This window comes from Gopherus flavomarginatus, chromosome 8 (genome assembly GCF_025201925.1).
Source record: "Gopherus flavomarginatus isolate rGopFla2 chromosome 8, rGopFla2.mat.asm, whole genome shotgun sequence".
NCBI classification, from domain to species: Eukaryota; Metazoa; Chordata; order Testudines; family Testudinidae; genus Gopherus; species Gopherus flavomarginatus.
Window position 1 is genome coordinate 43395217 of NC_066624.1, and position 27985 is coordinate 43423201.

Here is a 27985-nt window from a genome sequence, read left to right on the forward strand (position 1 = left end):
ACTTTCACTCTGCATTAACAAACTCTTTTGTTATTTAATTTCCTAATTTTTTTTAACAAAGAGAAGGGTTGGTAGAAGGTAGTGGTCATGTAGGCAGTTGCAGTTATCATGTAGCAGTGCAGCCCAGATGTTTTTGTGGCCAGGTGATGATAATTCCTAGATCTTACTTAGGGCTAGTAGCCTTAAGGAAGGAAACATCATTATTTTCATTGTAGAAATGCGTGAACTGAGGCACAGAGAGATGAAGTCACTTGGCCAAAGTCATCCAGCAGGCCAGTGTCTGAGACTGGGACATGGGTGGTTATGCCTAGAGGTTGGATCAGGAGTTGGTAGCCAGGAATCGGAGCCCAGGATCACAGCTGGGGTCAGAGATGAAGTTAGAAGTCAGGAATCTGAGCCCAGGGTTAGAGCCGGTAACCTGGAGTGAGGCAAGGCTGGGAGCAGGGCTGTGTTGGGCGCAGGAAGAGGGCTGGAACAAGGTGGGAGCAAGGCTGGGAACAAGCAGGCACAGGAACTGTCACAGCCATGGATGAGTGCTTTGAGCAGCTGCCAAACTGCTTCCAAAGTGGAGAGCTGATTTGCTGACTTCCACCCAGTCAGGCGGTGTAGACAGTCAGGCAGCCTACTACAGGCTAGTTGCACTTATTAGGTTGCCCAAAGACTGGCTCTGCTGCAGGACCTGATTCCTGACAGTACTCCCACCACCGAAGGGCGCCTGCTAGGAGCCTCATGGCCCGGTTTCTTGGGGTACTGCCAGTGGAACTCTCAAATATGTCCAGGGCATGGATATTCTCTCCCAGTTCCCAAGACTGCTTTCCTGGACCATAGTCTCCTCAGTCTACCAGTTACTGGAGGCTTCCCCTAACTTGCCTGAGTCAAGGATTTGGTAGACCAAGTATTCCTGCTGTCTGCAGACCTGTGTGTGGTGAATTGATCAATTTGGGTATAGGATCCTGTTTTACAGCTTTAAAAGGTGAGATATGAAAGATGGGTGGATTTTCAAGTACTCTGGCAGCTATAACCTGAAGGCCTTTGGGTTTACCCATTCTTTAAAATATTAAAGGGCCCAGGTATTGGTAGTCTAGTTTGGCAGATGGGCAGAGAGCCATACCTTGTCCCCTATGGCCAGATTGGGGCCACTCTAACAATTTTGGTCTGCCTGGTGTTTATAGGCTTCATTGGTGTACTGAAAGTATTCCTTGATCTCCTAGTAGAGTCACTTTTTATAGGATGGAGGCTAGTTCACAGCAGCTGAACTGGGGAACTTACCAGTAAGTCTTAATGGAAGTGGGGGTGAAAGCTATAGTTTTCAAAGAATGGGCTATGTTGGACTGAGGTGTGGGTTTCATTAACGTTCAAATTTGGTGTGGTACGGTAGGGGCAACAGTCGTCCTGGTGGTAACTCGGAAAGCAGCAAGGATACTGTGCCAAGATTTGACTCTCTCTGTTTGCCCATGAGTCTGTGGGTGATAGCTGGATGAGGCAAGGGATTCAGTGCCAACAAGTCAGAATGCCACCAGAATCAAGAAATGAACTGTGGTTCCCAGTCCTATACAATATCTGCTAGTAACTTGTGGTTGCAGAAGACATTGTCCAGGGCAAGCCGAGCCATCTCCTATGTGGTAGGAACAGTAATGGTATGGAATGGAGTGTGCCATCTTTGGTAGGAGATGAGTGGCAACCAGATTACTGTGTGTCCCTGAGAGTGTGGCAGTTCTATAGTGAAGTCTGGAAGTCCACTGATATAGTAGACAGGCTATGGAGTCCTTGGCAGAGGCTGGAGGAGACCTATGGGTTTTCAGGGTGCAGTCTTGGTACAGGCACAGAGGTTGCAGGATCTTTTATATAATCCTTGATGTAAGATCATTGGCCTGGCCACTGGAAGCAACTTGAGATCAGATTCCAGGTATAGAATTGGCCAAAATGGCCCACAAGTGGCAAAACATAGCACAGCTTTCCTACCTGAAGCCTTGGTTATCCCTCCAGAACATGAATACAACCTTTGCGACAGAGTTCTGTTGTTGGAACTTGGCATTAGGCCTGGTACCTGCATAATTCAGGATCTGGCAGATCTGGGTTCCGAATGGGTCATCAGGGAATGGAAGGAGGATGGCAGACTGTTGATCATTCCATTGACGAAGTTGGACGCCATGAGCATAGTGGAAGAGAGCTCTTCACTGGGTTTGAGATATTTGTCTTAGCGGGATAGAGCATCTTTCTTCCTGTTTCTTGTCCCTGGGTGAAAGGCTACCTCAAAGTCAAAGCTTGCAAGTCTGATGTTGGTTAAGGTGTTTGTAGTCTGTAGGTATTCAAGGTTCTTGTGAGCTGTCAGGAGTTTGGACTGGGAATTGGGCTCCCTCTAGTAGGTAATTCCACTCCTTGAAAGCCACCTTGATAACCAGTAGCTCCTGGTCCCAAATATCATATTTTTTTTCCTCCTGGGGTTAGCTTCCAAGAATAAAAGGCTCAGGGGTGGAATTGGTTGTGGGGGCCTGCATGATGGATGGAACTGTACCAATAACAAAATTCAAGGCTTCAGTTTCAATCCTAAATGGTTTAATGGGATCTGGGAGAATCAGGATGGATGCTGAGGTGAACATCCTCTTCAGCCAGTCAAAGGCTGACTGAGATACTGTGGACCTGGTGAATTGGTTCCACTTTTGCAGGGGTGTCATTATGGGTGCAACCAGGCTAGAGACTCGCCTGTAGAAACTGGCAAATCTCAGGAATTGCTGCACCCCATGTACATCCTTGGATGAGGCCCAGTCAGATATTGCAGCCGCCTTATGCGGGTCCATGGTGAGTCCCTCAGGCATGATGAGATAGCCCATGAATTCTGCTGTGTCCTTATCAGACTTGTATTTCTTAAGCTTCACATAGGTATGGTTTTGGCAAAGTCTCTCTCAGACTGTGCAAACATGATGATTGTGGAGATTCAGAGAAAATGAGGGTGTCATCCAGTTAAATGACGACAAATTGGTCCAGTATGTCCCAAAAGATGTCATTTAGGAAGTGCTTGAAGGTCGCCAGGGCATTGCACAACCCAAACAGCTTAACTAAATATTCCAGGTGCTCATACCTGGTTCATTCATCATCTTCTCCTTCACCAGGTTATAAGCTCCACAGAGGCAGGGCCGGCTTTAGGCCAATTTGCCCGATTTCCTTGAATTGGGCCCCGTGCCTTAGACACCTGTAAATAATTTTTTGTTACTTACCTGGTGGCAGTCTGGGGCTTCAGTGGCATTTCGGCAGCGGGGGGTCCGCTCCAGGGCTCTTCGGCGGCATTTTGGCGACGGGGGCTCCACTCCGGGGGTCTTTGGTCCCGCAGAAGACCTGGAGCGGACCCCCCCCACCGCCGAAGCCCCGGACTGCCGCCGGTATTCTAATCAGGCCCTGCAGTTAGTAAAGCTGGCCGTGCATGGAGATTCATCTTTGTGAAGAACAGAGTCTTTAGAACAGTTCATTAATAAACAGTCAGGAGTATTGGTTTTGGGATTGTAAACTTATTCAGAGCTCTGTAAACCACACAAAGCTGGAGGGAGGCATCTTCACCACAAAGAAGTTTGAGGCCTCTGCTGGGGTTGTGGAAGGGTAAATGAATCCCTTTTGCAGGTTTTCATGCAGATAGCTCCATGAGTGACAGTAAGGGCTTGTCTACATCACAAAATTGCAGCGCTGGTGAGGGGGTTACAGCGCTGCAACTTAGGAGGTGTACACATCTGCAGGGCATCACCAGCGCTGCAACTCCCTGTTTGCAGCGCTGGCCGTACTCCCGTTTTGTCTCGGGTGTAGAGGATCCAGCGCTGGTGATCCAGCGCTGGTAATCAAGTGTAGACACTTACCAGCGCTTTTCTTGGCCTCCGTGGAATAAGCAGGTATCCCAGCATACCTGAGGAAGCCTCTGGTAATCAAGCAGGTCTCCTTCCCTGGTTTGCTCTCACGTTCCCCGAACCCCCCTGCAAACCGCAGGGAAGGAGACCTGCTTGCTCGGGGTTCGGGGAACGCGAGAGCAAACCGCAGGGAAGGAGACCTGCTTGTTCGGGGAACGCGAGAGCAAACCGGGGAAGGAGACCAGCTTCGCCACGGTTTGCTCTTGCGTTCCCCGAACCACCCTGCAAACCGCAGGGAAGGAGACCTGCTTGCTCGGGGGTTCGGGGAACGCGAGAGCAAACCGGGGAAGGAGACCAGCTTCGCCGCGGTTTGCTCTCGCGTTCCCCGACCCCCCCTGCAAACCGCAGGGAAGGAGACCTGCTTGCTCGGGGTTCGGGGAACGCGAGAGCAAACCGCGGCGAAGCTGGTCTCCTTCCCCGGTTTGCTCTCGCGTTCCCCGAACCCCCCTTGAAGCCGCCCAACAGCGCTGCAGTGTGGCCACATCTAACACCACTTGCAGCGCTGGTTGCTGTAAGTGTGGCCACTCTGCAGCGCTGGCCCTATACAGCTGTACTAATACAGCTGTAACAACCAGCGCTGCAAAATTGTAGATGTAGACATACCCTAAGTTTGAGTTTGGAGAGGGAGTGAATGCGCCCCAGGGAACCTCTGCTCCTGTCTAGAGGTCAATGGGGTAGATGTAGCTGCAATGGGGTGGTAGGGTGTCAGCCTTTTTTTTTTTTTTTTTTTTTTTTTTTTTTGGTCAAACCTGTCAACATAATGCTGATATTTAACAGGGGCACCTGTTATTCTGGGGGCACCTATTTATTTCTGGGGGCACCTTTGGATTGTCTTTTGTGTGTCTGGAGGATTGTGTAAGCTGCAAAGGATTGCTGGTCCCAGCTCGGCCCTTGGCAAACAGAATTGTAAGCAAGACGGGGAGTCAAAGTATGCTGTGCCTGATCACTGGTGGATGCCAGATGTCAGAGCCAGGTTACCTGGAGTGGGGCAGGAACAAGGCTGGAACTAGGCAGGAGCTGGACTGGGAACAAGCTGGCACAGGAGCTTTTGCAGTTGTGGAAGAATGCTTTGAGCACCCGCCAAACTGCTGTTGCTGCTGGGTTTAAGATCTGGTCTGCTGACTCTTTCCACCAATCAGTCAGCCTACTACAGGCCAGTTCTCCTCTTTGTGTTGCCTGGTGACTGGCTCTGCTGCAGGCCCTGCTTCCTGACAGTCACTGTCAAAACTGGGAATAGAGCCCAGGTTTTAGGAGCAGGGGTGGCTCTAGTTTTTGTGCCGCCCCAAGCGCGGCAGGCAGGTTGCCTGTCCTCTGACTGCCCCCAGGACCCCCTGTCCCTTATCCAACTTCCCTGCCTCCTTACCTTGCTGCTCAGAGCAGCAAAAACTTGCGGCCAGTTGGAGCCAGCTACGCCACCCACGCTGTCCAACAGGAGTGGTGGGCCAGAGCACTGGCGGTGCGGCTGGGGAGAGGGGACAGCAGGGGAGGGGCCGGGGGCTAGGCTCCGCGACCGGGAGCTCAGGGGCCTGGCAGGATGGTCCTGCGGGCTGGATGTGGCCCGCGGCCCGTAGTTTGCCCACTTCTGGCATAGATGCAACCTATACTGCTGGAAGGGGTTTTTCCAACAGTGTTGAATTAAGTTATCTAGGTTGATGGAAGCAGCTATGCGGACCTAGCATCTGGCATAGACTTTGTGTGTCACGGCGAGGGGTGTGGTGTGTCTCACCCCTGCACAATATAGCTATCTCAGCCTAGCTTTTAATTGTAGATATCAAGCCCTAGTTGTAGTGGGTTGGGGACAGTGGTCGTGCTTTTGGGGTGTGTAATTGATAACTGAGTCTGTGGGAAATCTCAGGCATGGCATGTGTGTCCCAAGAACTTGACAGTTTCATACTGGTGGTTACAGTAACTTTTAAGCATGTGAAAGAAGACTGTGTGTCTCTTGTCCAGTTCACCCTCTCCTTCCCAGCCCATTAAGCCATTAGCATTTTAGAAGCTAATTGTGCACAAAAAGGTTGGCGGAATCTGTGAACTTCAAGAAAAGCTAGTTTTGGGGGGTGCAGGTTTGGGAGGGGAGGCTGTATCATAGGAACCTCTTGCTCAAATGACCTCCAATTTGGATTACTAAGCCTACCCTGCACCACCGCAAAGCGCAGCAAATTTCAAGACTAGCCAGGTAGGCATGCAGATTTTAGAACACTTAGAAAAATTGTCCTTTAAACAGAAAAATCGCAAAATCTTAACTGAAGCAGAGAGGCTGTTCTGCTATAATATTTATGAAATTTATCAGCAACTGCTTTGCTATAGTCAAAGCCCCAGCCCAGGATAATTCTGAAAGCATGGGAGGCTAACAGGTGTGAAATGGCCCATTCACCTAAACGTGATGGTCTCAGCTGAATGAGAACACTCCCTATAGCCTGAAACAATAGCTCTGAGATGTGTGAACTGCTCCATTCTCAGCTCCTCACCCCAGCAGTGATTCTCAAACTTTTAGGGGTCAGGACCGATTTTTAAATGTTTACGGCTTGGCTTGACTCGGTAAGTAGTCTGGGGGTGAAGGTCCTGGAGTGGTTTCGCTTGGGTCCTGCCGGGCAGTCACCTCACATTGGCAGCTCCTGGCTGGACTTGTCTCTGTGATCCGGGCGTTGCAATCTCCCGGGTTGCTGCATTGCTAGGTTCCTCCCCCTGTCCCCACTAACTGGACCAAATTTCTGAGAGTGAAGTTGTGACCTGGCCCATGGGATTGCAGTTCTACCTGGACTCCTGTCGTCATGGTGGCAGGGCCAAACCTGAATGGTGCTGAGACCCTAGAGGTTGCAGTGTCTGGAACAGGGAGGCAAGCCCAGCCAGCCCCATGGGGAACCCTTTGAAACATTTTGGTGACTTAATTATGTATCCCAGCTCACAGGTTGAGAAACCCTGTGCTTCTGCATGCTCCAGATATGCCTGACCTCAGCTCCCCCACGCAGTAGGGTAAGGCTTTCCCAGATCCCAGCTCACATGGGGGCATGGAGAGAGTTCCAGTCCAGAAAGGCAAGCCCCTCCAGAACCAGCACAAATGAAGGGTGGGCAAGGGAGTGGGTCAGAACCTATAGATGGGCAGGGCCACCCCAGATCCTGGCATATACGTGAAGGCTTAGGACCCCCCAGATTTTGGCATGCACACTGTAGAGAATGTGGGGCTGAGACACACCTTGCCCCTATTCTCCCCCAGTTCCCCTGCCACTCTCTCCTATGTCCCCTTCCCATGTCCCTCCCCAACCCTTTACTTCCCTTACTTACCTGTCCTTATTTATTGCCCTCATTGCTGCCCCATTGCCTCTCACCCCATTCCCTCCCACTCCACTCCCTAAAATGTCACTCCCTTCCCAGCAAGCATTCATGTTTAATTCTTTTCACAAAAACACTTTGGTTAGCAGCCGCAAAAAACAAACACAAACTTTCCCAGAGAGTTTTTAGTAATATGTCCTCGAGCCTTTTGCCCACCCTGGGGCTTGAATTGACACTGGCTGGGTGGGTCAGGTTCGAAGGACTGCTGCTTATCCTTTTGACCCATCTAGTTGGCGTGAAGCTTTCAAGACTGCAAATCCTGATGGCCCCTCTGTTCAGGCATGCTCAGTGTAATCGGTTTGGCGCAAGGACCCAGGTCTCGTGCGGCAGACTGAAGATACTCACTGAGCCACACTGCCTTTTGGACTGAATGTGCCAAAGCTGTGCTTGGGTAGTCTGTCTGTAAGCAGCAGACCACCCTTTCCTTCGAAAGCCAGGTGCAGGGGTCTGAAATCTCAACCTTCCACTGCGGTCTAGCAAATAGTTATGTAATGCACTTGCAAAGTATGTTTAGCCCAGTGGCTCTCAACCTTTTTAAACTGGTGACCCCTTTTACATAGCAAGTCTCTGATTGCGACCCCCCCTTATAAATTATAAACACTTTTTTATATATTAAACACCATTATAAATGTGGGAAGCAAAGCGAGGTTTGAGGTGGAGGTTGACAGCTCCCGACCCCCAGTTTGAGAACCCCCAATTTAGCCCAAGTGGTAAAAGAAGCTGTGGTGTAGATCTGAACGTCCGTGTCAAATCCTGCTGTCAAACCATGTTGGGAACATTGTGGTTCCATATTCCAAATAATTTCCATATTTCCAGTTCAGTTCCAGTAAAGTTGCAGTGAAACTTCTATTTAAAGTCTTCCCCCAAAGTCAGATTAATCTGAACATTGCTAGGTCAGGGGCTTGACACAGGTGCCACAGTATCCCTTCAGGCAGAGCTACAAATAGAGTCCAGGTCCCTCATATCAGAACAAACTATTATCCACTTAGCTTTTGGAGAGGCAGCATTGCTTAGGCCAAATGTGTGTGTTCAGCTAAACTGCTACAAATGGGCTACTCCTGCATCGGCAATAGGTTGACCAAACAGCAAGTGTGAAAAATTGGGACGGTGGTAGGGGGCAGTAGGCTTCTATATAAGAAAAAGCCTTAAATATCGGGATTGTCCCTATAAAATCAGAACATCTGGTCACTCTAGTCATTAAAGCACTCTGAGACACACAGGTGAGACTGCCTAACAAAGAGTTGCATGTGATCACATTTGTGTGTAGGGAAAGAGGGGAACTGCACGAAGAAAAAGAACGGTCAAGACATTGGGCTAGGATTCAGAACTAGGTTCTGTACTGACTTCTGCCACAGGCTTCCTATGCTATGGTGCCAGGTCACTGACACTAGAATACGTGGAGGTGGTGTAAGTTCACTAATGTTTGTGAAGCATTCTGATACTGTGCTGAGGGGGCCCATGTAGGTACCCAGTTAGATCATTGACCCCTTTTGTGGGCCATTAGGGGCCACCCCAACCCTCCAGCCTTGCACTCAGTAGGGCAGGGGTAGGCAACCTATGGCACGCGTGCCAAAGGCGGCATGCAAGCTGATTTTCAGTGGCACTCACACTGCCCGGGTCCTGGCCACCAGTCCAGGGGGCTCTGCATTTTAATTTTAAATGAAGCTTCTTAAACATTTGAAAAACCTTATTTACTTTACATACATACAATAGTTTGTTTATATATTACAGACTTATAGAAAGAGACCTTCTAAAAATGTTAAAATGTATTACTGGCACGTGAAACCTTAAATTAGAGTGAATAAATGAAGACTCGGCACACCACTTCTGAAAGGTTGAAGACCCCTGCATTAGGGGCTCACCAGCCTTTCTGAGCCTTAGGAGCAGTGGTGCAAGTAGAAATCCCAAAAGCGTTATGCCCTGGTGACTGGGATGAAACATGGACACCGGGCAGTCTCTCCAGACGTGATCCTCACAGTGATCCATTGGAGAACTCCTGCATGGCTGTTTCTGGGCTCTGATTCCTTCCCGGGCTTTGAAGAGAGTTTTGCCCAGGCCATTGTTTGGTTTGATTCAGCACCTCCTTACTTCTCTCCCTCTGTAGGTGTCGCTACCTGGCAGTTCAGCTGTCTCCAGCCATCCCTGTCTTTGCAGTAGTTCTTTTCCTATTTGCGATGGCCATGCTCCTGCGGACAAGTTTCAGTGATCCTGGTGTGATCCCCAGAGCCCTGCCTGATGAGGCAGCCTTCATTGAAATGGAGATTGGTGAGTGTCAACAGAATCTATGCCAGAGTACCTTCTCTGAGGTCTTTGTGAAGGAGTATGAGTGTGCGCTAGAGCCTGGGTTGGTGTGGGGAGTTTGCTGGGGGGTGGCATATCTTCCCTACTGACTCTATGAGAGGAGTGAGTGTGCCTGGAGAGTGGCTGTGGTGCCCTACGATCCTCTGTCCGTTCACGTATCCGAGCGGAGTTCCTCTGGGCGGTGTCCACTGGCTCCCTTGATGCCTTGGAGGAGCAGTGGGCGCTGTCCGGGGTTCTCTGCTCGGTGTCCCCGTCAGGCTCCCTTCTTATGACCTTCTAACTGCACTCCTGTCCCTGTTCTTTTATTAGTTGTCCCCCAGAATCAGTTGGATTTTTGAGATCCTGTAGATCCTCCCCTTAGGTTGGGAGGGGGATCTGTTAGCAGTGAGTGGGCTTCCGCCCACTCAGTTCTCAGAAACCCAAAAAGCACATGTCTCTCAGCCCTGCAAGCGCGCCCCCCCCCCCACTCCCCCAAGTACCTATCCATCTGTTCATATGCGTGTTCTCTCCTCCTGCTGGGCTGGTTTGCACAGGGAATTCCTCTCTCCCTCCCCAACATCCCACTCCCATGATTGGGAATGGGAGCAGGGAGATGAAATCTAGGTCATTCTCTCTCTCTTTCTGGAGGGTGATGTCTGGCGCAGGTACATCCTAGCAATGGTTTGCCACTGTTCCTTCACTCAGCAGAGTCCTTGGCATCTCTTCACCAGGCCCCAAGTGCTTAGAGCTGTGAACAGAGCTGCTGCCGATGGCTCTGGACATTGCAGGCTCTCCTGGTCTTGGTGTTAATGAGATGGAACAAGCAGTTATTGCTGAAGTGCAGTGGACTTGGATTAACAATTCTGGTGTCTGACTGTCTTTTACTTTCAGAGGCCACCAATGGAACTGTGCCTCAGGGCCAGCGCCCGCCCCCGCGTATCAAAAACTTCCAGATCAACAACCAGATAGTGAAGCTGAAGTACTGTTATACGTGCAAGATCTTCCGACCCCCCCGTGCCTCGCACTGCAGCATCTGCGACAATTGTGTGGGTGAGTTAAGAGAGCACAGTGCCCTTGCAATGGGGCAGACCTGAATCCAGCACTCATGCCTCTCATGGTAGCATCTGGGACATAGGAACTGCCAGATGGGATCAGATCGAGGGTATATTTAGCCCTGTAAATCCTGTCTCCACTAGTGGCCAATCCAGCGGCCAATCCCAGCTGCTTTGAAGGAAAACCACACAGTAGCAGATGGGGGATAATCTGCCTGCTATGAAGGCCTCATTCTAATTCCAGATAGTCAGAGATTGGTTTAAAATCAGAAGCTGGAGGCTTTATCTCCCTTCAAATACATTTTTTTTTTTTTTAGCATTAACTATTCTAACTCTGGATATTCTTGTTATCTGTGTAATTGCTCAGTCCCTCTTTGAGTCTTGCTAAATTCTTGGCCAACAACTTTTTGTGGCAATGAGTTCCACAGTTTGCGTTGCATAAAGTATTTTCTTCTATCAGTTTTGAATTTGAGATTGAATGTGGAGCCCAGTGATGGAGGCTAGGACTGGAAGCTATTTTGTATGTGTATGTCGGGGGGGAACAGATCAGATGAGGAGCAGGAAAGGGAAATGGGACTGGTGGCTGGGCAAGGAGACTGGGACTCGGCTGAGAAGCCTGAGGAGTGGAGAATGGGACTGAAACAAGGTGCCAGGGATGGGAAAGAGACAGGACTGTGACAGAGACAGGTTGCGGGGGACAGGGCAGAAGGTGGCAAGAGTGGGCAGAAGATTCCGTGCCCACTAGAGTGTGCTCTCCTCCTGCATCTTGAGTAGAACCCAACATTCCTGAGTCTCCCCATTCTGCTGCTGTCAGAAAATATCTGTGAAACTCAGTGGCAAAGTGCTTATTTATTTCCTTTCCCGTCTAGTGGTGGGCCAAATACAGGATAACAACCTACTGTTGCTATCAGTTACTCAACTAGCTCAAGCAGCAGAGGTCTGGGGGGTGGAACTAAAGGTTCCAACCCTGCTGAAAACCCATGTAGGTATCAAGATGATGGAACTTATTTTCAGATTGCTTTTTTAAAAACCTAGGAAATTATACACACAACTTCTGTTAAAAGAACATTAAGGTTGCAAATTCAAACAGTTGAAAGATAGGAAATGCCACAATTAAGGTCAGCTGTGTATGCACGTTATGGTAGTTTTTAATACTGTTTTGGGTGCAGGATCTCTGCCTCATTCAGTGCACAGGATGGATGGTGCTATTCAGTAGTTTTTCTCTTTGCTCAGGGAATGTCCCTTGTCTTTTTTACTGCATGCTATTCAAACTCTGCTTTGGAGACAGAATTACTAATTTTTGTGGGGGATTTTCTGTAGCACTCATCACTACAATATCGGAGTGTTTCACAACCACTGATATGACTTCCCCACACCCCATGAGGTGAAGGGGTGGGATTATCCTCATATTACAGATAGGGCTGAGGCACAGAAAGATTAAGGTCAAAGATGTCCACTAATTTTGGGTACCCAATTTTGAGACCTCCAGGGCCTGATTTTTTCCAAGTATTTAGCACTACACTTTGTATTGTTATCCCCTTTTGACCAGAGTGGCTAGTCAAACTTTGGGGCCCTGTGGGTGTTTTCCACTAGGAGGGAAAATCTTGTTTATTTACAAAGGTTATGCATAAAGTCTTATAGATCGATGGACTTGAAGGCTGAAAGGGACCATCATGTTCATCTAGTCTGACCTTGTGCACATCTCAGGCCACAGAACCTCACCCACCCACTCCTGTAATAGACCCAGAACCTCTGGCTGATTTACTGAAGTCCTCAAACCTTTATTTAATGACTTCAAGTTACAGAGAATCCACCATTTACACTAGTTTAAAGCTGCAAGTGACCCCTGAGTCATGCTGCGAAGGAAGATGAAAAGCTCCCAGGGTCTCTGCCAATCTGATCCAGGGGGAATTCCCTCCCAGCCTCAAATGTGGAAATCAGTTAGACCCTGAGCATGTGGGCAAGACTCACCAGCCAGACACCTGGGAAAGAATTCTCTGCAGTAACTCAGCCCACCTCATCTAGTGTCCATCACCAGCCGTTGGAGATATTTGCTACTGGCAGTCTCAGATGGGCTACATGCCATTGTAAGTAGTTAGTCCTACCATCCCCTCCATAAACTTATCATGCTCAGTCCTGAAGCCAGTTAGTTGTTTTGGTTTTTTTTGCTTCCCCTTGGAAAGCTGTTGCAGAACTTCACTCCTCTGATGGTTAGAAACCTTCATCTAATTTCAAGCCTAAACTTGTTGTTCGCCAGTTTATATCCATTTGTTCTTGTGTCCACATTGGCACTTAACGCCTCTCCCTCCATGGTATATATTCCTCTGATGTATTTGTAGAGAGCAATCGTATCTCCCCTCAGCCTTCTTTTGGTTAGGCTAAACAAGCCAAGCTCTTTGAGTCTCCTCTCATAAGGTAGGTTCTCCATTCCTCGGATCATCTTGGTAGCCCTTTTCTGAACTTGTTCCAGTTTGAATTCATCTTAATCATGGGAGACCAGAATTGCAAACAGCATTCCAGATGGGGTCTCACCAGTGCCTTGTATAACGGTACTAACACATCCCTGTCCTCTAATGGAAGTACCTCACCTGATGCATCCTATGACTGCATTAGCCTTTTTAATGGCTACATCGCACTGGCAACTCATAGTTATTCTGTGATCAACCAATATACCATGTCTTTTTTCTCCTCCTCTGTTACTTCCAACTGATAAGTCCCCAGTTTGTAACACAAATTCTTGTTCTTAATCCCTAAGTGCATGACCTTTTACTATTAAATTCCATCTCATTTCTATTACTCCAGTTTTCAAGGTCGTCCAAATCTTCTTGTGTGATAGTCTGGTCCTCCTCTCTGTTAGCAACACCTCCCAACTTTGTGTCATCTGCAAATTTTATTAGTACACTCCCACTTTTTGTGTGAAGGCCATTAATAAAAATGTTAAATACCATCGGTCTGAAGACCAGTCCCTGAGGAACTCCAGTAGTAACCTCCCTCTGCCCTGACAGTTCACTTTTCAGTATAACCTGTTGCATTCTCCCCACTAACCAATTCCTTGTCCATGTTTCAGTTCTCATATTAATCCCCATTTTCTCCAGTTTAACTAATTATTTCCCATGTGGAACTGTATCAAATGCCTCACTGAAATCCAGGTAGATTCAATCTGCCTCAGATCTTACCCCATTTACACTGATGTTCACTGTGTTAGTCATCAGTCACTGCTAAATTTTTTGGTGAAAATTGAAACAAAAAAGGCATTTAATGCTTAAACCATTATTGTCTTTCTTTCCTCATTGAGTAATGGGCCTACCTTGTCTTCGGTCTCCCTCTTGCTTCTCACATATTTGTAAAATGTTTTTTTATCTTTTGTGTCCCTACCTGGTTTTATCTTGGCCTTTCTAATTTTGCCCCAACATGCTTTTTTTTTTTTTTTTTTTTTTTTTTTAATAAAGCTACAAAGGCTCCTGTGGCACCTTATAGACTAACAGAAGTATTCGAGTATAAGCTTTCATGGGTGAATACCCACTTCGTCAGACACTGCTTATGCTTCAATACTTCTGTTAGTCTGGATCTGTAAAAAGCAACCAACATGTCTACCCCTCTGATACTTTTATTTATATTCATCCTTAATCATTTGACGTAGTTTCCACTTCTCGTATCCCTCTTTATTGGGTTTCAGGTTGTTGAAGATCTCCTGGTTAAGCCAAGGTCATCCCCACATACTTCCCATCTTTCCTATGCATTGAGATGGTTTGCTCTTGTGCCCTTAGTAATGACTCTTTAAAATGAAGCAGCTGTTCTCTTGGGGAAAAAATAGTATGATCATGGAATTAAATACTGTCATAATACATAGGCATGCAGGAGGCAAATTAAGGTTGCACGGACAAGCTTAATTCTGGCATTTCCTAACTTGTGAGTGTTTGACTTTGCAATCTTAATAATGTTCTTTTAAAGTTAAGAGCGAGTGTGTGTGTGTATGATTTAATAAATATATCCTCCACCTTTTATCTGCAACAGCTGTGATCTGCACACTGTGGGAAGCTAAGAGGATGAAGGGGAGCAGTTGCTGATTTTTGTAACTGAAATAGACACTAGGTTAATGGGGCTCCGTGTGTTATATCTAATACTGGAAACAAACAGCAGTGCACTCTGGGAGCAGGAACAGCAGTGCTCAATAGACTTCCCATAGAGTTGAATACCCAACTAGAAGTGACCTCTCTGCTTCAGGAGCACTTTGCTCAGTGAAGGAGCTTTACTAGCTCATTTGCCTGGTTTCGTTGGAGGATGGGGTCTCTACCTTGGGCCACGCTCAGGCCCGTGTATCGACCATGCTCTCTGTCTTTGTGGTAGATAGAGGGGGTCCTGAAACTCTTCAGTTGTGGCATGGGGGGTTGGTCTGGAAAAAGCCAGGTATCCCCACACTAGAGGCCGTCCTCTTCCAGGGTTGCAGTACGGGGGAGTGTTTTCTGCGCAGAGGAGCGGGTGAGGAAGTGTTCTTCCCTCTGGATCCTTCCCCCTGGAGACTTAGCTTGGTACAACCTGAGAGCGCCTTCTGCTGATGGAGGCACAGGAAATGAAAGCCCCTTGCCTTGGGCTTGGGCTTGGGCTATGGCTTCCCCAGCTGTGCAGGTGGGATGTGTCGGCAGGGCTTGGGTGCCCCTGCCTCGCCCCACACTGCAGGTACACTGACATTCTTTTCTTGCTCCCCCAGAGCGCTTTGACCATCACTGCCCCTGGGTTGGGAACTGCGTGGGGAAGAGGAACTACCGCTACTTCTACCTCTTCATCCTCTCGCTCTCGCTCCTCACCATCTACATCTTCACCTTCAACATCGTCTATGTGGCGCTCAGTGAGTCCTGCCAGCGGGGGGATCAGAGTGGGGAGCTGTGTTGTTAGGGTGGGGAGTTGGGTCAAGATCAGCACAGAAATCAATAGATTGGAGGAGGCATGAGGCCTGTCTTTCTGGGCAGTACCGTACATTAACTTCTCTCATTTGTGTTGTCCAGAATCCATGAAGATTGGCTTCCTGAATACGTTGAAAGAGACCCCTGGAACATATCTTTCCCCACCGCGTGGAGCGTACCTGCCTCTCCCACCCCTCTGCCCTGGTGAGGGAGGGAGGTGTGTGTCTGAAAAGCAGCCACAGCCCTTGTGTGCAGCATCTTCCGAGGGGCTTTCTGGAGGCTTCCTTTTTAATTGGGGGTGGGGGTGGCTATAGGCCATGGGGCGATGGGAGAGGAGCAGGTCTATGTGTTTAGAGGGAGCAGAGGGGAGCGACACAGAGTGTCATGGAGCAGGGTCAGTGGAAGATAGATGCTGTGCCGTGGGGTTGTGAATCCTTAACCAGCTGCTCACCGTACTGGAGGTGCTTATCTGTTTCTTCACACTCTGGTCAGTGGTGGGGTTAACCGGATTCCACACCTTCCTGGTGGCTCTGAACCAGACAACCAACGAAGACGTGAGTGATGTTCCCCACGCTCTCCTGTCTGTCTGCTTGCCTCTCCCCAGCTTCTCTTCAGAGCCATCTCCCCCACCCCCCTAAATCAGTTCATCACTGGGTGAATTTCTCTCGCAAGCAGCAAGGCCAAACCCCAGGCACAGGCTGGGGATGGAGGGAGGGCATACATCCAGGGCAGCACACGGGTTCACTGCTGCCACAGGCCCCAGAAATGCAGTTTAGGTCAACTCAAGCTTATTCTGAGGCCTCCTTGGGCCTGCTGGTCATGAATGGGGAGGACCCAAATCCCCTCTCTTCAGCCCCTGCCCGGCCACTAGACTCACGAGGAATCTGGGCCCCCACTCTTCAGTCCCCAGGGGCGTAGGTTTGTGCTCATGCTGAGGGTCTCCATGTGTCAGCAGTGGAAATAACAGGGTCCAAACCCTGCTCTGAGAGGCAGCCAGAGCCCAGGTGGCATGTAACCGTGACGAACAAGGGGCACCTGTGCAATGCCCCAGTGCATCAGTCAGTGAAGCTGAATGCTCGAGAGCCCTGGTCTGGCAGGGAACTCACACCCCGTCCCTTTGGGATGTTCTCTGCTTGCAGATTAAGGGAGCGTGGACTGGGAAGAACCGGGTGCAGAATCCCTATAGCCATGGGAACATTGTGAAGAACTGCTGTGAAGTGCTGTGTGGGCCCCTGCCCCCCAGGTAAGAGCTGCGGAGCAATCGCAGGCCTGCATGGCATGTGGGGCTAGGAGGCACTGGGTCATGGATGCGGGTGTCTGTGGCATAAGCCCTTGCCTTGCCAGCCCATTACACAGTGGCAGTTGTTCTGCCAAGCATGGCTTTCTTTAGGAGACGGGGGTGGTGTCTGTACCCAAAACCTGAGGGGGAGGGGGCCTTCTGTATGTGCCTGTAGTGAGGCAAGTTTGTGCTGCACTTCATCCTTCCTCAGCCAAGGGGCAGCTCCTCTCCGGTGCTGCCTCAGGTGAGGCAGGGCTGTGCCCTCAGCCCACCCCCTCCCCCATCCTGCCTTGGGCAAGGCAGGACTGTGCCCTCAGCCTCCCCCACTCTGTTTCTTGCAGTGTGCTGGACAGACGGGGCATCTTGCAGCAAGAGGAGAGCAGCGCGCAGGGGGAGAGCAGCACTCGGGGGTCCAGCACTCAGGAGCCCAGCGCGCCGGAGAAGAGCAGCACTCAGGAGCCCAGTGCTGCTCAGGTGCTTGGTGCGCAGGTAGTGGGCAGCGTTCGGGAAGACAGCAACAGCCCCACGCGTCAAAGTGCAGTAAGTGACCCTCTTCCTCCATGTGGCCAGATGCCCTGCACTCCTCTCCTGCTGATGATGGTAGCCCTAAGCTCCAGCTCTAGCCAGGAGGACAGAAAGGGGCTGAGAACAACCTTCAATAGGGGGAGTGAGCCAACTGTTCTTAGAGTAAAGCTAGGTCCTGAGCTGAGGGACCTCCGGGAAGGAGTCTTTCTGCAGAGATGATGCTGGCAGCAGGGGTGTCTGTGATAGGGGGAAAGCAGGGTGGCTAAAAAGAAGCTTCCAAGCAGCTGGGCTCCTTGTGGCACCTTGAAGGCAGGTGTGATCAGCTGGGGAACCACTGGGAATCACACCCTGCCAGTGTTGGCACTGGGCACTCACTGCAGTAGGAGGAAGCCATGGTGTAGTGAGCAGGGGGCCCAGAAACCTGGGCATGGCTTGATTTATCACTCGCTCTGCAGCCTTTTTTCCTCCCCACGTTTCCATCTCTGGGTGAGGGTGTTATGGCAGCACCTGCTTCTGCAGGGCAGCTGTATCTGTTGGAAGCCTGAGTAGTCCACGCACTCCTGGTTCCCTAGGCCCCTTTCCTCCTCTCTAACCCGGCTCCTCCACTTGCCCTGCAGCAACACTCGGTGGTGCCAAACCATAACTGGGAGTGTAACCTCACGAGAGAGAACAGTGGCCAAGGGGGCTGCTGGGCTTGTTGGAAGGAGGAGGTAGGCAGGGGCAATTAGAGAGTTAGTTCCCTTTTTCACGCTTTACCTGGCCCTTCTAACCTTGGCCTGCAGGTGAAGAAAAGCAAGCAGGAGCCTGAAGCCATTGCTGACCATGGGGGAAGCAGCAGGGAGAGAGAAAGGGTGTTGAAGCTACAGGACAATGTTGGGGCAGGAACAAGTAGGGACAAACTGTCCGTGGACAAACTGAGTTTAATGAGCAGAGGAAGGTGGCTCTGGAACAGCCTATTAGTCAGAGCAGTGGGGAGAACAGCCCAGCTAGTTTTACGACAGAGCTTGATCAGTCAAACAGGATTACATGACAGTATGGCCTGCAAGAGCTGGGTCTGAACAGGAGGGCCCTTCCTGTCCTTTGCTCCCATCCCTGCTTGACCTCAGTGGGCGGGGCTGTCACCTGCGGGTTTGGAGGGAAAAACACACTGTGGGTTTGGGAGTGTCTGCTCCATCCCATTACTCTCTCTCTTCTTCCCAGGTCCCCATGCTGCCGCTGAGCCCCACTGGGATGCCAGAGGAGGCTCAGCCTTCTGCTGTGGAACTCCCAGCACAGCCCCGGGACGATGGGCCAACTGAGCACTAACCTCTGCTCAAAAGGAGAACGTTGTTTGTTCTGTCCAATCAATGCCAGAAGTGATTACCAGGCGGAGAAGGCTGGCCGGCGAGCAGACCACCCCTCACTGAGGGGAGCAGATGGGCTGGCTGGCAGGTGATTCTTCATGGCCATTTTGCTTTAGTCTTTATTCACTTCGATTGTGGACAGGAGTGCGCCTGGCCCAGGTCATTGCCAATGGCTTCTAAGAGCGAGCAGAGCGTGTCAGTCATTGGTGGAGACCTTTACCCTTGCAGCTGGTCTCGGAATAGGCTGAGGTAGGACTTCTCGCTCTGCAGTTGGTCCTTAGTGCTAAATGCTAGCCTGGCCGTGGCCCTCTCTTTCTGCTCCAGCAGTCGTGTCTGACATCTGCAGCTGCCCTGCAGTGGAGTGGCAGGATTGAGGAATCATGATGGGAAGGTGACTGTGACCATGGCAGTGTTTGTCTCTCTCCCTCCCCCTTCTCCCTCCATCTGTGGCATTATTTTATTATTTAAGGTGGTGGGGTGGCCAGGAAATACTGTCTTGGGTGCCAGGAGGGCCAGAAACACGTGGGCAGGCATTCCACCTGGGGATAGTTTTCTGTAGCTTCCTTCCCAAACTTCCCTATTAGTGACTAGCATGCATTAGAGGTCCTTGAACAGTCATGGAGTGGGCAGCCTCCTGTGCCCTTTGGGGAGTGCACCTTTCACTACAGGAGTGTAGGGGGAGAGCAATGCCAGGTGCAGAGCTCGCTACTCTCTTGACCCTGCATCAACTGCAGAGCAGTTGCACCAGGGAATCATGAGGGAAGAGCCCTCTTGGGTCATGCAGTCTGTTCCTGGGGCCAGGGCAGGATTTGTTCCCTAGTGCCTTGTCGACTCCTGTGTTTGCTGCCCCAAGCAATGGGGCTTCCACCCCTTCCCTGGGGAGGCTGTGCCCCCATTGAAGTAAATGATAAAAAGCTCTTTCCCTCTCTCTGCCCCGGTTGGCTCTGAACTCCCTTTGTCAGGGGTGCCTAGGCCTTGCTGCAGTATTCCAGGGCCCCCATGTGCTTTTCCACCTGGAGCAGCTCTGGCTGCGAGGGGTTCCGCTAGCTGGGGCAAGGGATGGGTGGCCCGTTCACAGGGGCTGTTGCCTTGGGAGAAGGAGCTCTTTGGAGCCTGACTCCTTGCTTCTCCTGTCTGCATGAGCCAGGCTTCTGGGGGCTCCCAGTCTTAACTCAAGGGCTGCTTTGAGGCAGCTCAGCCATCTCCTTTGTGCCATCTTCCCTCCCTGTCTCCCGCCAAGAGATGTTGAGTGGGGCTAAAAGAAGGAGGCCTTCTGTGGCAACCCCTTGCACTCCCTGGGGAGGGGTGTCCCCTGCCTGCCTGTCTGTTGGAATTCCCAGTCTCTACCTAGGGGGAATGCCTGATTCTGTTCAAGAGGGCACTCTTATTCTCCTCCACGTGTGGTATGTCCTAGTGTGAGACCCTGGTATGGAGGGAGGGAGGAATTGGGGTTACTGAGGTGTCTGACCTGCTTCCCCTCCACAAGCTTGAGGCAGGAGGCCCCCCCCATCTTGTCCCACATTTACTGGCCTGTTAGTAACTAGTTCTCAGAACTGTCTGTCTCATCTGGCACTGGAGGTGATCCTAGCATGTGAGACCTGCACTATGCCCTGTGTCCCAGCACTCCCTTTATAGCAGATGTGTGCTGAGAGTCCTGAAGGGCAGTGCTCTGCAGAGTAGCGGGGGAGGTTGGAGTTGACCTACCTCTGTGGCTCGAGGGCAGCACTGTTGAGATCTGGAGGCAGGGTCCTTCCTGTTACTCCCTTGGCTGTGTGGCCCAGCCTCTTGACCCATTCAGCCTTAAAGCTCCTGCTCTATGCTGGCTTGATGCAAGTGGGATGGCCAGCGTAGAAGGCGCAAAGGCATTCCCACTCTTCCCCCCCATCTCTACAAGTGAGCACAGTTCAAAATTGCTGCCTCCTTTAGCTCCAGCTGGACTGTGTTGTCCCCTGGAGCACTGTTCCCTCTTCCCCTGCTGGGAGAGCACGGAGGAGGAGCCTTGAGTCTGGCTGGCCCCTCTGAGATCACCAACCCTGTGCCAGGTTCTGGGCTCTCCACACCCCTCCCCCTGAAAGACTTAGTCCTGTGGATGGGACTTGTCCCCGCTGCATAGGCTCAGCTCTCTGCCACTCCAGTGGTGGTCCACTCCCTGCCCATGCTAGTGCCCCCTGCCTGCTGGGGACTGTGTTGGAGGCTACAACCAAACTCTTCCACCCGCCCCCAACATGCTACCGACCAAATCTCAAAGTTGTTGCAAAAAATGTATTTTTGTTTTTACTAATCTATTTTCTAATGTACTGTGTCAAACTCTGCCCACTGTGGGGGGCCCCTCTGGTGCCTCTTGCACCGTGGCTCCTTTTCGGATCCGTTAAGTTTCTCAATGAAGGAAGTGTTTTTGTGTTTTGGATTTTTTAAACAAATGAAGGAATCCTAATCAGTTTGAAAGCCTCTGAGATGTAGTCTCTTCCTGTGTATGTCTGTCTGTCAACTCTCTTTCCTGAGGCATCCCTTACTCCGGAAAACCAGAGGGGCTGGGCCCTGTTTGTAAAGAACCATATTTTCAGATTTTATTCAGTGTGTTTTAATGTCAGTGGGGCAGCTCAGGACCCTTGTGGGGAGCCCTTGGCAATATCTGGCTGAAGGGAAAGTCAGCTGTTGGGCTGAACTTGTGGGGTGGGGTTGAGAATGATCTTGTGCTAGCTGCACCTGTGGGATTGTGGAGGAGAAAATGGAGCAGATTTAAAAAAAAACCATTCTGAAGAGAGGAAGAACAAAGGCTCCTGTACTTGCTGTAGAAGTGCGGAGCCCTTTTGCCAAGAAAAACTTGCATGTTGGAGGGTGGGAGGAAGGCAGCATCCTCTCCACCTGGGTCTGTCATCCAACTGGCTGAAGCCCAAGTTAAAATGGCCTTGTACTAACCTCCCCCTGAGAGGGGGAAGATCCCCAGGTTCCCGAGCCCGTTTGCTAAGCTTGTGGTGCAGGCAGGAGGCCGACACACAGAGTTACAGGTTAGATCACATTTTATTGGGGTCAAGCACAAAGGAGTGAATTCAACACCGAAACCTACATTACTGCAACAGAAAGGCAGAGATTTCGCAGGCACAGGAGTCCTGGAATTCAGGGCTAAGCTTGCCACAGACACGGGGCCAAAGACATCTGCTTACAGGAGTCACATCTCCCATCAGCATTAGTGGGTGTTGTAGCCCTTTACTCCAGGACTGGAATTGGCCCATTACCCAGTCACTCCACATATTCTGTGGGTAACAGCATATGGGTGCAGCTCCAGTGCAAGACCATTTCCCGCCCTTTTAACATAAGCTAACCGAAGAACTCTTGGTGCAGTGCCATTGTGCCAAAGCTGGCCCAGCCCTTTTGCCCTGGGACAAGCCCTAACTAGAACCCATCCTGCTAGTTTTTTTTAAGCCAGGTGGACTCTTGCTGCTCTTAACGCAGCACCCTCTTGCCTCTGTCAGCTACTTCCGTCATCTATGTGCCCCAATGCTGCAGTGTTAGTCTGTCAGGGACAGCCCTGAGCAGGGGTGTGAGCTCTGTAGGGAACACATGAATTCTTGTTGGGGACGTCCCTGTTCTCTGCTGCACAGAGGGGCTCTTGAGCAGTTGTGGGATTGGGAACTGAGCAGCAAGGATCATTTCAAACAAAACAACTCAGTATCGACTTCCTCTGGGCACACCTTCTGACGCACAGCACCTGCTGCAAGGCGAGGACTCTGCCCTCACGAAGGCAGAATGGACTGACACTGGGGAACGCTGTGAGCACAATGCATGGTCTTTCCGGCACAGGGTGTTTCCTTTCCTTCCACCTTCCCAAACAAGTCGCAGCTGACCTGAGCCAGGTTGGCCCCAGTGGGCGTGTGGCAGGCTGGAGCGATGGCCTGGTCGGTTGCTGCAGTGAGCTGGCCCAGGCCTTTGGCAGGGGGGAGCTGCTGCAGCGTGGCCTTATTTCTAATAACTCAATGCTCTGTGACAAGGAGCAGCAAAGCCCCTGGAACCAAACCCTATGCTTTCTGGCCAAGCTGGTCCCCACATGGCTAGGTTCTGCCCTGAAAGAGACTCGCCCCATGCTGAGAAATGCCAGCTTGGGAGGCTACAGACTCCTGCTCTCAGCGCTTGCTGAGTCTTGAGTGGCGAGGATCCTGTGTGGCACCCGTTGCCCTGCTCTGCTGCCTGTTCCCTCTCCCCCCGCCCCCCGACTTGCGTTAGAAACACACAAGTCTCAGTTCTTGTTCGGTGCCTGGCTCCCTTGACCTGTTAGCACCAGCTCCTAGGTTACCTGTAGCCTCCTTCGCAAAGAGCCTTTGATGTTGGGGAGCTTCAGCTGCTAGTGGGCATCTCCCATTGCACAGCCCCAGACACCCTCTTGGCTAAACTGCTTGTCTTTGCATTGCCCAGGAGCTTCCTGGATGCATCCCATTCAAAGGGTGTCCTGCTGACTAAGGCCTCAGCCATTTGGTAAGGCCAGGCAGAGGGTGTGGGCAGACGACAGTGGGTGCCAGGCAGAGGGGCAGAGAAACACCCATTCATGGCTAATGCACAGGCTCTGAGACTGGAGTTTCTAATGGAGAGGCTGGAGAATGAAGACTGAGCTATTTGCGGAAGCAAGTCCTTTGTCTTTGACAGGAACGCAGAGATGGGTCCTGTGCAGTTCCCAAAAGGGAGATGTATCCTGGGGTGGGGACCTCGGCAGCTGCCCCGTAGAACCATAAAACAGCGCCAGTGTCTTCCCCTGCAGGGCTCACATGACTGTCCCCAGCAGAGGAGTGGTCACCTGTGGTCCAGGCATCTCCCCAGATGTTGGTCAGGGGGTAGAGAGTGCCCTTGGGGTGTCCTGTCCTCCCTGCTCTGCAGGTTAAGTCCCTGATGTGGGGTAGTGCTGGGAGGGTTGGGGCAAGGAGGGGGCAAGCTCAGGAGGACTCTTCTAGAGAGAAGGCCTGAAGTTGCTCCTTTGTGCTGTTCAGCTCCGCCTCATCCCGGCCACTCTCCAGTGTCTCAGATCCTTCGAAGCAGCCCGAGTCACGGGGAATGTCCCCTTTGGGGTCCGAGGGGGAAGGGTGTGGCTCCAAGCTCTCTCCTTCCTCAGCCTCACTGGCTGCTGCGGGGGGGGGAGGGGAGAAGCCAAAGCATTAGAGGCTGTAGGGCATGGGCTGCTTCCCAGGGAACTCTGAGCAGGGCCCAGCCTGCCCTTGGCTGGGCTAAGCTGGGGGTGGGAGGGTGAGGTTGTTCCCTGCATGCTCAGGGGCTGTGCAGAGGCATTCTGGGTAATGAAATGTGACTTGCTCTAAGTCTAGCCAGCTGCACTGAGTGAGGCCCCTTTGCTTATTCTGTCGCCTGTGCTGCTTCTCCCCCAGGTGCACAGAGCAGCTTGCAGCTGGGATGTCTCCTGGTGGCTCACCCTTGCTTGGCACTGGGGTGGCTCCTTGGCGGAGCAGTTGCCATGTGGGATGTAATTTGAATACTGGCTGTGGTAAAGTACAGGGCATTCCTGGCTCTGGCTGCCAGCTGGGGCCCTGTAGGGGAAGTCTGTCCTAATGGCTAAGAGTCAGTGGATATAGCCCACCTGCAGGCTCCTCTGCTTCCCACACCCTTGAATGGTGGATGTCTGCCCAAAGCAGCAGGTGGATTCCAGGGAAGGGCCAGACTTAACTTGGAGCTTACAGGCTGTTTTAGAGCAATTGCCTGCAGGGGAGGGGGTCTCTGGGTGCAGGAAGGTAGCAGAGCGGGTGTCTGCCTCTTACTGTCATAGTCCAGCAGCAGGTCAGCAGCTGTGAGCAACTTGGCGCGATGCTGGGGGTCCATGATGTTTAGCTCATTCAGGTGGGTCTCCCGCAGCTCCTTGAAGTCCTCCAGGGTCTGGTAGCCATTCAGTAGCAAGGTGGAGATGTGCTCCTGGGGACAGACACAATCAAACTCACACAACAGCTACGCCTGTAGAACGTGTATCCCTGGGGACACTCATCTAGTCTTTGTATGCCTCAGCTGAGAGCTTCACCCTGGGCAGGCTTGGGCTCCAGGATCTCAGCTTTCATTTAAAAACCCTGTTCCTAGCACATGAGGTTGCAGAAATCCCCATGGAAAGAGGCACAGTGTGACCACTGCAATGAGTGGGTACGGAATGGCCCTCTTACTCCAAGGGCTGACGCTGGTTTTATCATGGCCTTTCACACTTGTCAGTATTGAGTTGCGTAACACTGGCAGCAGTGAGGTATGCTAGAGAAAGCTCCTTCACACAGCATATTGTCACTATAGCTCTAGGAAACATTTATTGCCAATTTGATTAACAGGAACATTTGTAGGTTCCAAGGTCAGAGGGGCCACTGTGATCATCTAGTCTGCCTTCCTGTACAGCACAGGCTGGAGAATTGCCCCAGGATAATTCCTAGGGCAGATCTTTTAGAAAAACATCCAGTCTTAATTTAAAAATGCTCAGTGATGGAGAATCCACCAGGACCATTGTAAACTGTTCCAATGGTTAATTACTCTCACTTAAAATTTACAACTTATTTCTAGCGTGAATTCATTTAGCTTCAACCTCCAGCCATTGGATTGTGTCTCTGCAAGACTGAAGAGTCCATTATTAAAGATTTGTTCCCCATGTAGATACTCAGACTGGGATCAAGTCACCCCTTAACCTTCTCTTTGTTAAGCTAAACAGATTGAGCTCTCTGAGTCTGTGATTCTAAGGCACGTTTTCTAAGCTTTTAGGGTATGTCTACACTGCAATAAAATATCCCATGGCACTGAATCCCAGAGCCTGGCTCAGTTGACTCAGACATATGGCTAAAAATAGCAGAGTAGACTTTGGGAGGGAGGCATCTACATTGCTCTTTTTAGCCCCACAGCTACTTGGCCAGGCTCTGAGACATGGTGCCATGGGTCTTTTAGTGCAGTGTAGCTATATCCTTAGTCATTCTCGTGGCTCTTCTCTAAACCTTCTCTAGTTTTCCAACATCGTTCCTGAACTGTGGACGCTAAAACTGGAGACAAGATTCTAGCAGCGGTCACACTAGTGCCAAATACAGAGGAAAAATCACCTTTCTGCTCCTACTTGAGATTCTCTGTTCATACCTCCCAGGTTCACATTAGCTCCTTTGGCCACAGCATCGTCATGGGAGCTTGTGTTTAGCTGATTAGCTGCCACAGCCCCAAATCTTCAGAGTCCCTGCTTCCCAGGCCAGAGTCCCCCATCCTATAAGTATGGCTGATACTCTCTGTTCCCAGATGAATACAACAATTATTGTTTGCTTGTGCCCAGTTTACCAAGCAATCCAGGTCACTCTGAATCAGTGACCTGTCCTCTTCATTATTTACTACTACCCCTATTTTTGTGTCATCTGAAATTTTTTCAGTGATTTTTATACTTTTTTCCATGTCATTGATAAAAGGGTCAGATAGAAAAAACACCTGTTTACAGTTACATTTTGAGGCCTATCAGTTAGCCAGTTTTTAATCCATTTAATGTGTGCCATGTTAATTTGATACCATTCTAGGTGTTTTTTAAATCAAAATGTGTGGTACCAAGTCAAATCCCGTACAGAAGTCTATTACACCAACACTATTATCTTGATCAACAAACTTGTAATCTCATCAAAAAAAGATATCAGGTTAGTTTGACAGGATCTGTTTTCCATAAAGCCTTGTTGATTTGTATTTATTATATTACCCTACTTTAAATTTATATTATTCAAGTTCTGTATCAGCCACTCCATTATCTGGGTGAGATCAATGTCAGGCTGAGAGGTCTATAATTACTCTTGGCACATTTGCTTTCTTCCGGTCTTCTAGAACTTCCCCAGTGCTCTAAGACTTTTACAATCAACATTAACACCCAGCTAGCTCCTCAGCCAGTTCTTTTAAAACTCTTGGATGCAAGTTATCTGTACATGCTCATTTAAAAATGTCTGACTTTAATAGTTTCTGTTTAACATCCTCTCAAAATACTAGTGGAATGGAAAGAGTGCTACTGTTACCATATGATGAGACTATAATTTTTTATCCTCAGATACTGAAACCTTCTGCCTTTTACACATTATTATTGATAATTCTACCATTTCCATCTAGTATGGACCAATACTACTATCAGGATTCTTTTTGTTCCAAATATATTTGAAAAACTCCTTATTGTCCTTAATTCTGAAGGCAATTTATTTCTCCTTGTGTCCCTTTGCTTCCCTTATCAGTTTCTACAATTCCTAACTTATTATTTAAATTCATTTCTATCAGCTTCCCCTTTCTTCCATTAGTTGTATATTATAGATCAAGCTGTTGTGTTTATTCCACAATCCCAAGGGTCACCCATTTTTTTCTCAGGTGCCAGAATTTCCAGCTGTCCCTGCCTGGCTGCCAAAACCTCCAGCTACCTCCTAGCAGTTTCTGCTGCATTGTTACTCACTATCAGTCTAATCTCTGATGGCACCTTGAGCTGAAAATGTGAGGGCAAGTGAAAACTGAATTTAATCTAAATACTAAATTAACTACCTAATCAATTAATGCAGAGGTGAGGCTGCTTAGTGCCCCCCACAGTATACCAAGAATGGTTAAACTGAAACCTCTATAAGCCAGCAAATGAAGAGTTAAGGTAATACAAACCTCTGAAAATCAGGAAATACAAAGTTAAAGGTGTGCCCCCCACAGGCCACCTTAACTCTGCCCCCTGGAGCTGGCAATAGCCACTTGGAAGGGTTCAGTAAGGAGTCTGTGTGGTAATGAGGAATGAATGATTAAGTGGACATGCCATAGTTTGTGTTGTGGTCTGTAGATGAGAATTGCAGCATTTTGATGCCATGCACTGCAGCCGCATTCCCTGTGTTTGGTGTGGCTGCACTGAATGGTGCAGGGATCAGATGGAGCAGGTTGGCAGAACTGTCACTGATATGAGAGATGAGTGAGGCTGAGGCTGGTGTCGGCATCGCTGCTCCCTCAAGCCCTGCCTTCCTCGCTGGGCGGGGCTGGCATCCTCACTCACCCCCCACGTTCCTGCGCACCTCGCTTTTGTGAAAAAAGTCAGGATGGCTGGGACAGTGCTTAAGAAAGGGACTGTCCCGGCCAGAACAGGACGTATGGTCACCCTACTGCTGGTGCCTGTGTGTAGGTCACCTGTCCTCCCCTTCCCCAGAGCCCGCAGCCAGGCTCTCACCTCCAGGTTTATGCGCTCCAGCAGCTCGTGTAAGGTCTTGGGCTTGGGCCGCTTGCTCTTGCTCTGCATTCGGTTCTTGCGGGCTGGCACCGGCTCCTCAGGGATGATGTCCACATAGATGAACTTGAAGGAGCCCACTCTGTTGTTTAGCACCCCTGTCCAGGTGCCCACGGGGGGCTTCTCTATGATCCCGATGATGTCCCCTTTCTGGGCCAAACATGAAGAGGAATCCCT

The 27985-nt window shown here is 50.3% G+C and overlaps 2 protein-coding genes across 6 annotated transcripts in view; one reads left to right on the forward strand and one right to left on the reverse strand.

Annotated features, from left to right (window-relative positions):
- Positions 1 to 21053, forward strand: part of ZDHHC9 (zinc finger DHHC-type palmitoyltransferase 9) — a 41139-nt gene extending 20086 nt beyond the window's left edge. The window contains exons 3-10 of one of the 2 annotated variants that reach the window (XM_050964216.1): positions 9325 to 9485; positions 10392 to 10550; positions 15261 to 15398; positions 15556 to 15657; positions 15946 to 16007; positions 16593 to 16696; positions 17074 to 17272; positions 18458 to 21053. In XM_050964216.1, the coding sequence (XP_050820173.1) occupies positions 9325 to 9485; positions 10392 to 10550; positions 15261 to 15398; positions 15556 to 15657; positions 15946 to 16007; positions 16593 to 16696; positions 17074 to 17272; positions 18458 to 18562 (1030 nt within the window). In that variant the 3' untranslated portion in view covers positions 18563 to 21053. Of the gene's footprint in view, positions 1 to 9324; positions 9486 to 10391; positions 10551 to 15260; positions 15399 to 15555; positions 15658 to 15902; positions 16008 to 16592; positions 16697 to 17073; positions 17273 to 18457 lie in introns of both variants that reach the window. The other variant, XM_050964217.1, reaches the window with a different exon arrangement.
- Positions 21054 to 21602: 549 nt separating this feature from the next.
- Positions 21603 to 27985, reverse strand: part of SASH3 (SAM and SH3 domain containing 3) — a 29716-nt gene continuing 23333 nt past the window's right edge. The window contains exons 6-8 of one of the 4 annotated variants that reach the window (XM_050964226.1): positions 27752 to 27958; positions 24354 to 24504; positions 21603 to 23707 (exon numbers count right to left, since the gene is read on the reverse strand). In XM_050964226.1, coding sequence (XP_050820183.1) covers positions 23523 to 23707; positions 24354 to 24504; positions 27752 to 27958 — 543 coding nt within the window. In that variant the 3' untranslated portion in view covers positions 21603 to 23522. Of the gene's footprint in view, positions 23711 to 23733; positions 24505 to 27751; positions 27959 to 27985 lie in introns of those variants that run through there. The other 3 variants (XM_050964225.1, XM_050964224.1, XM_050964227.1) reach the window with 3 other exon arrangements.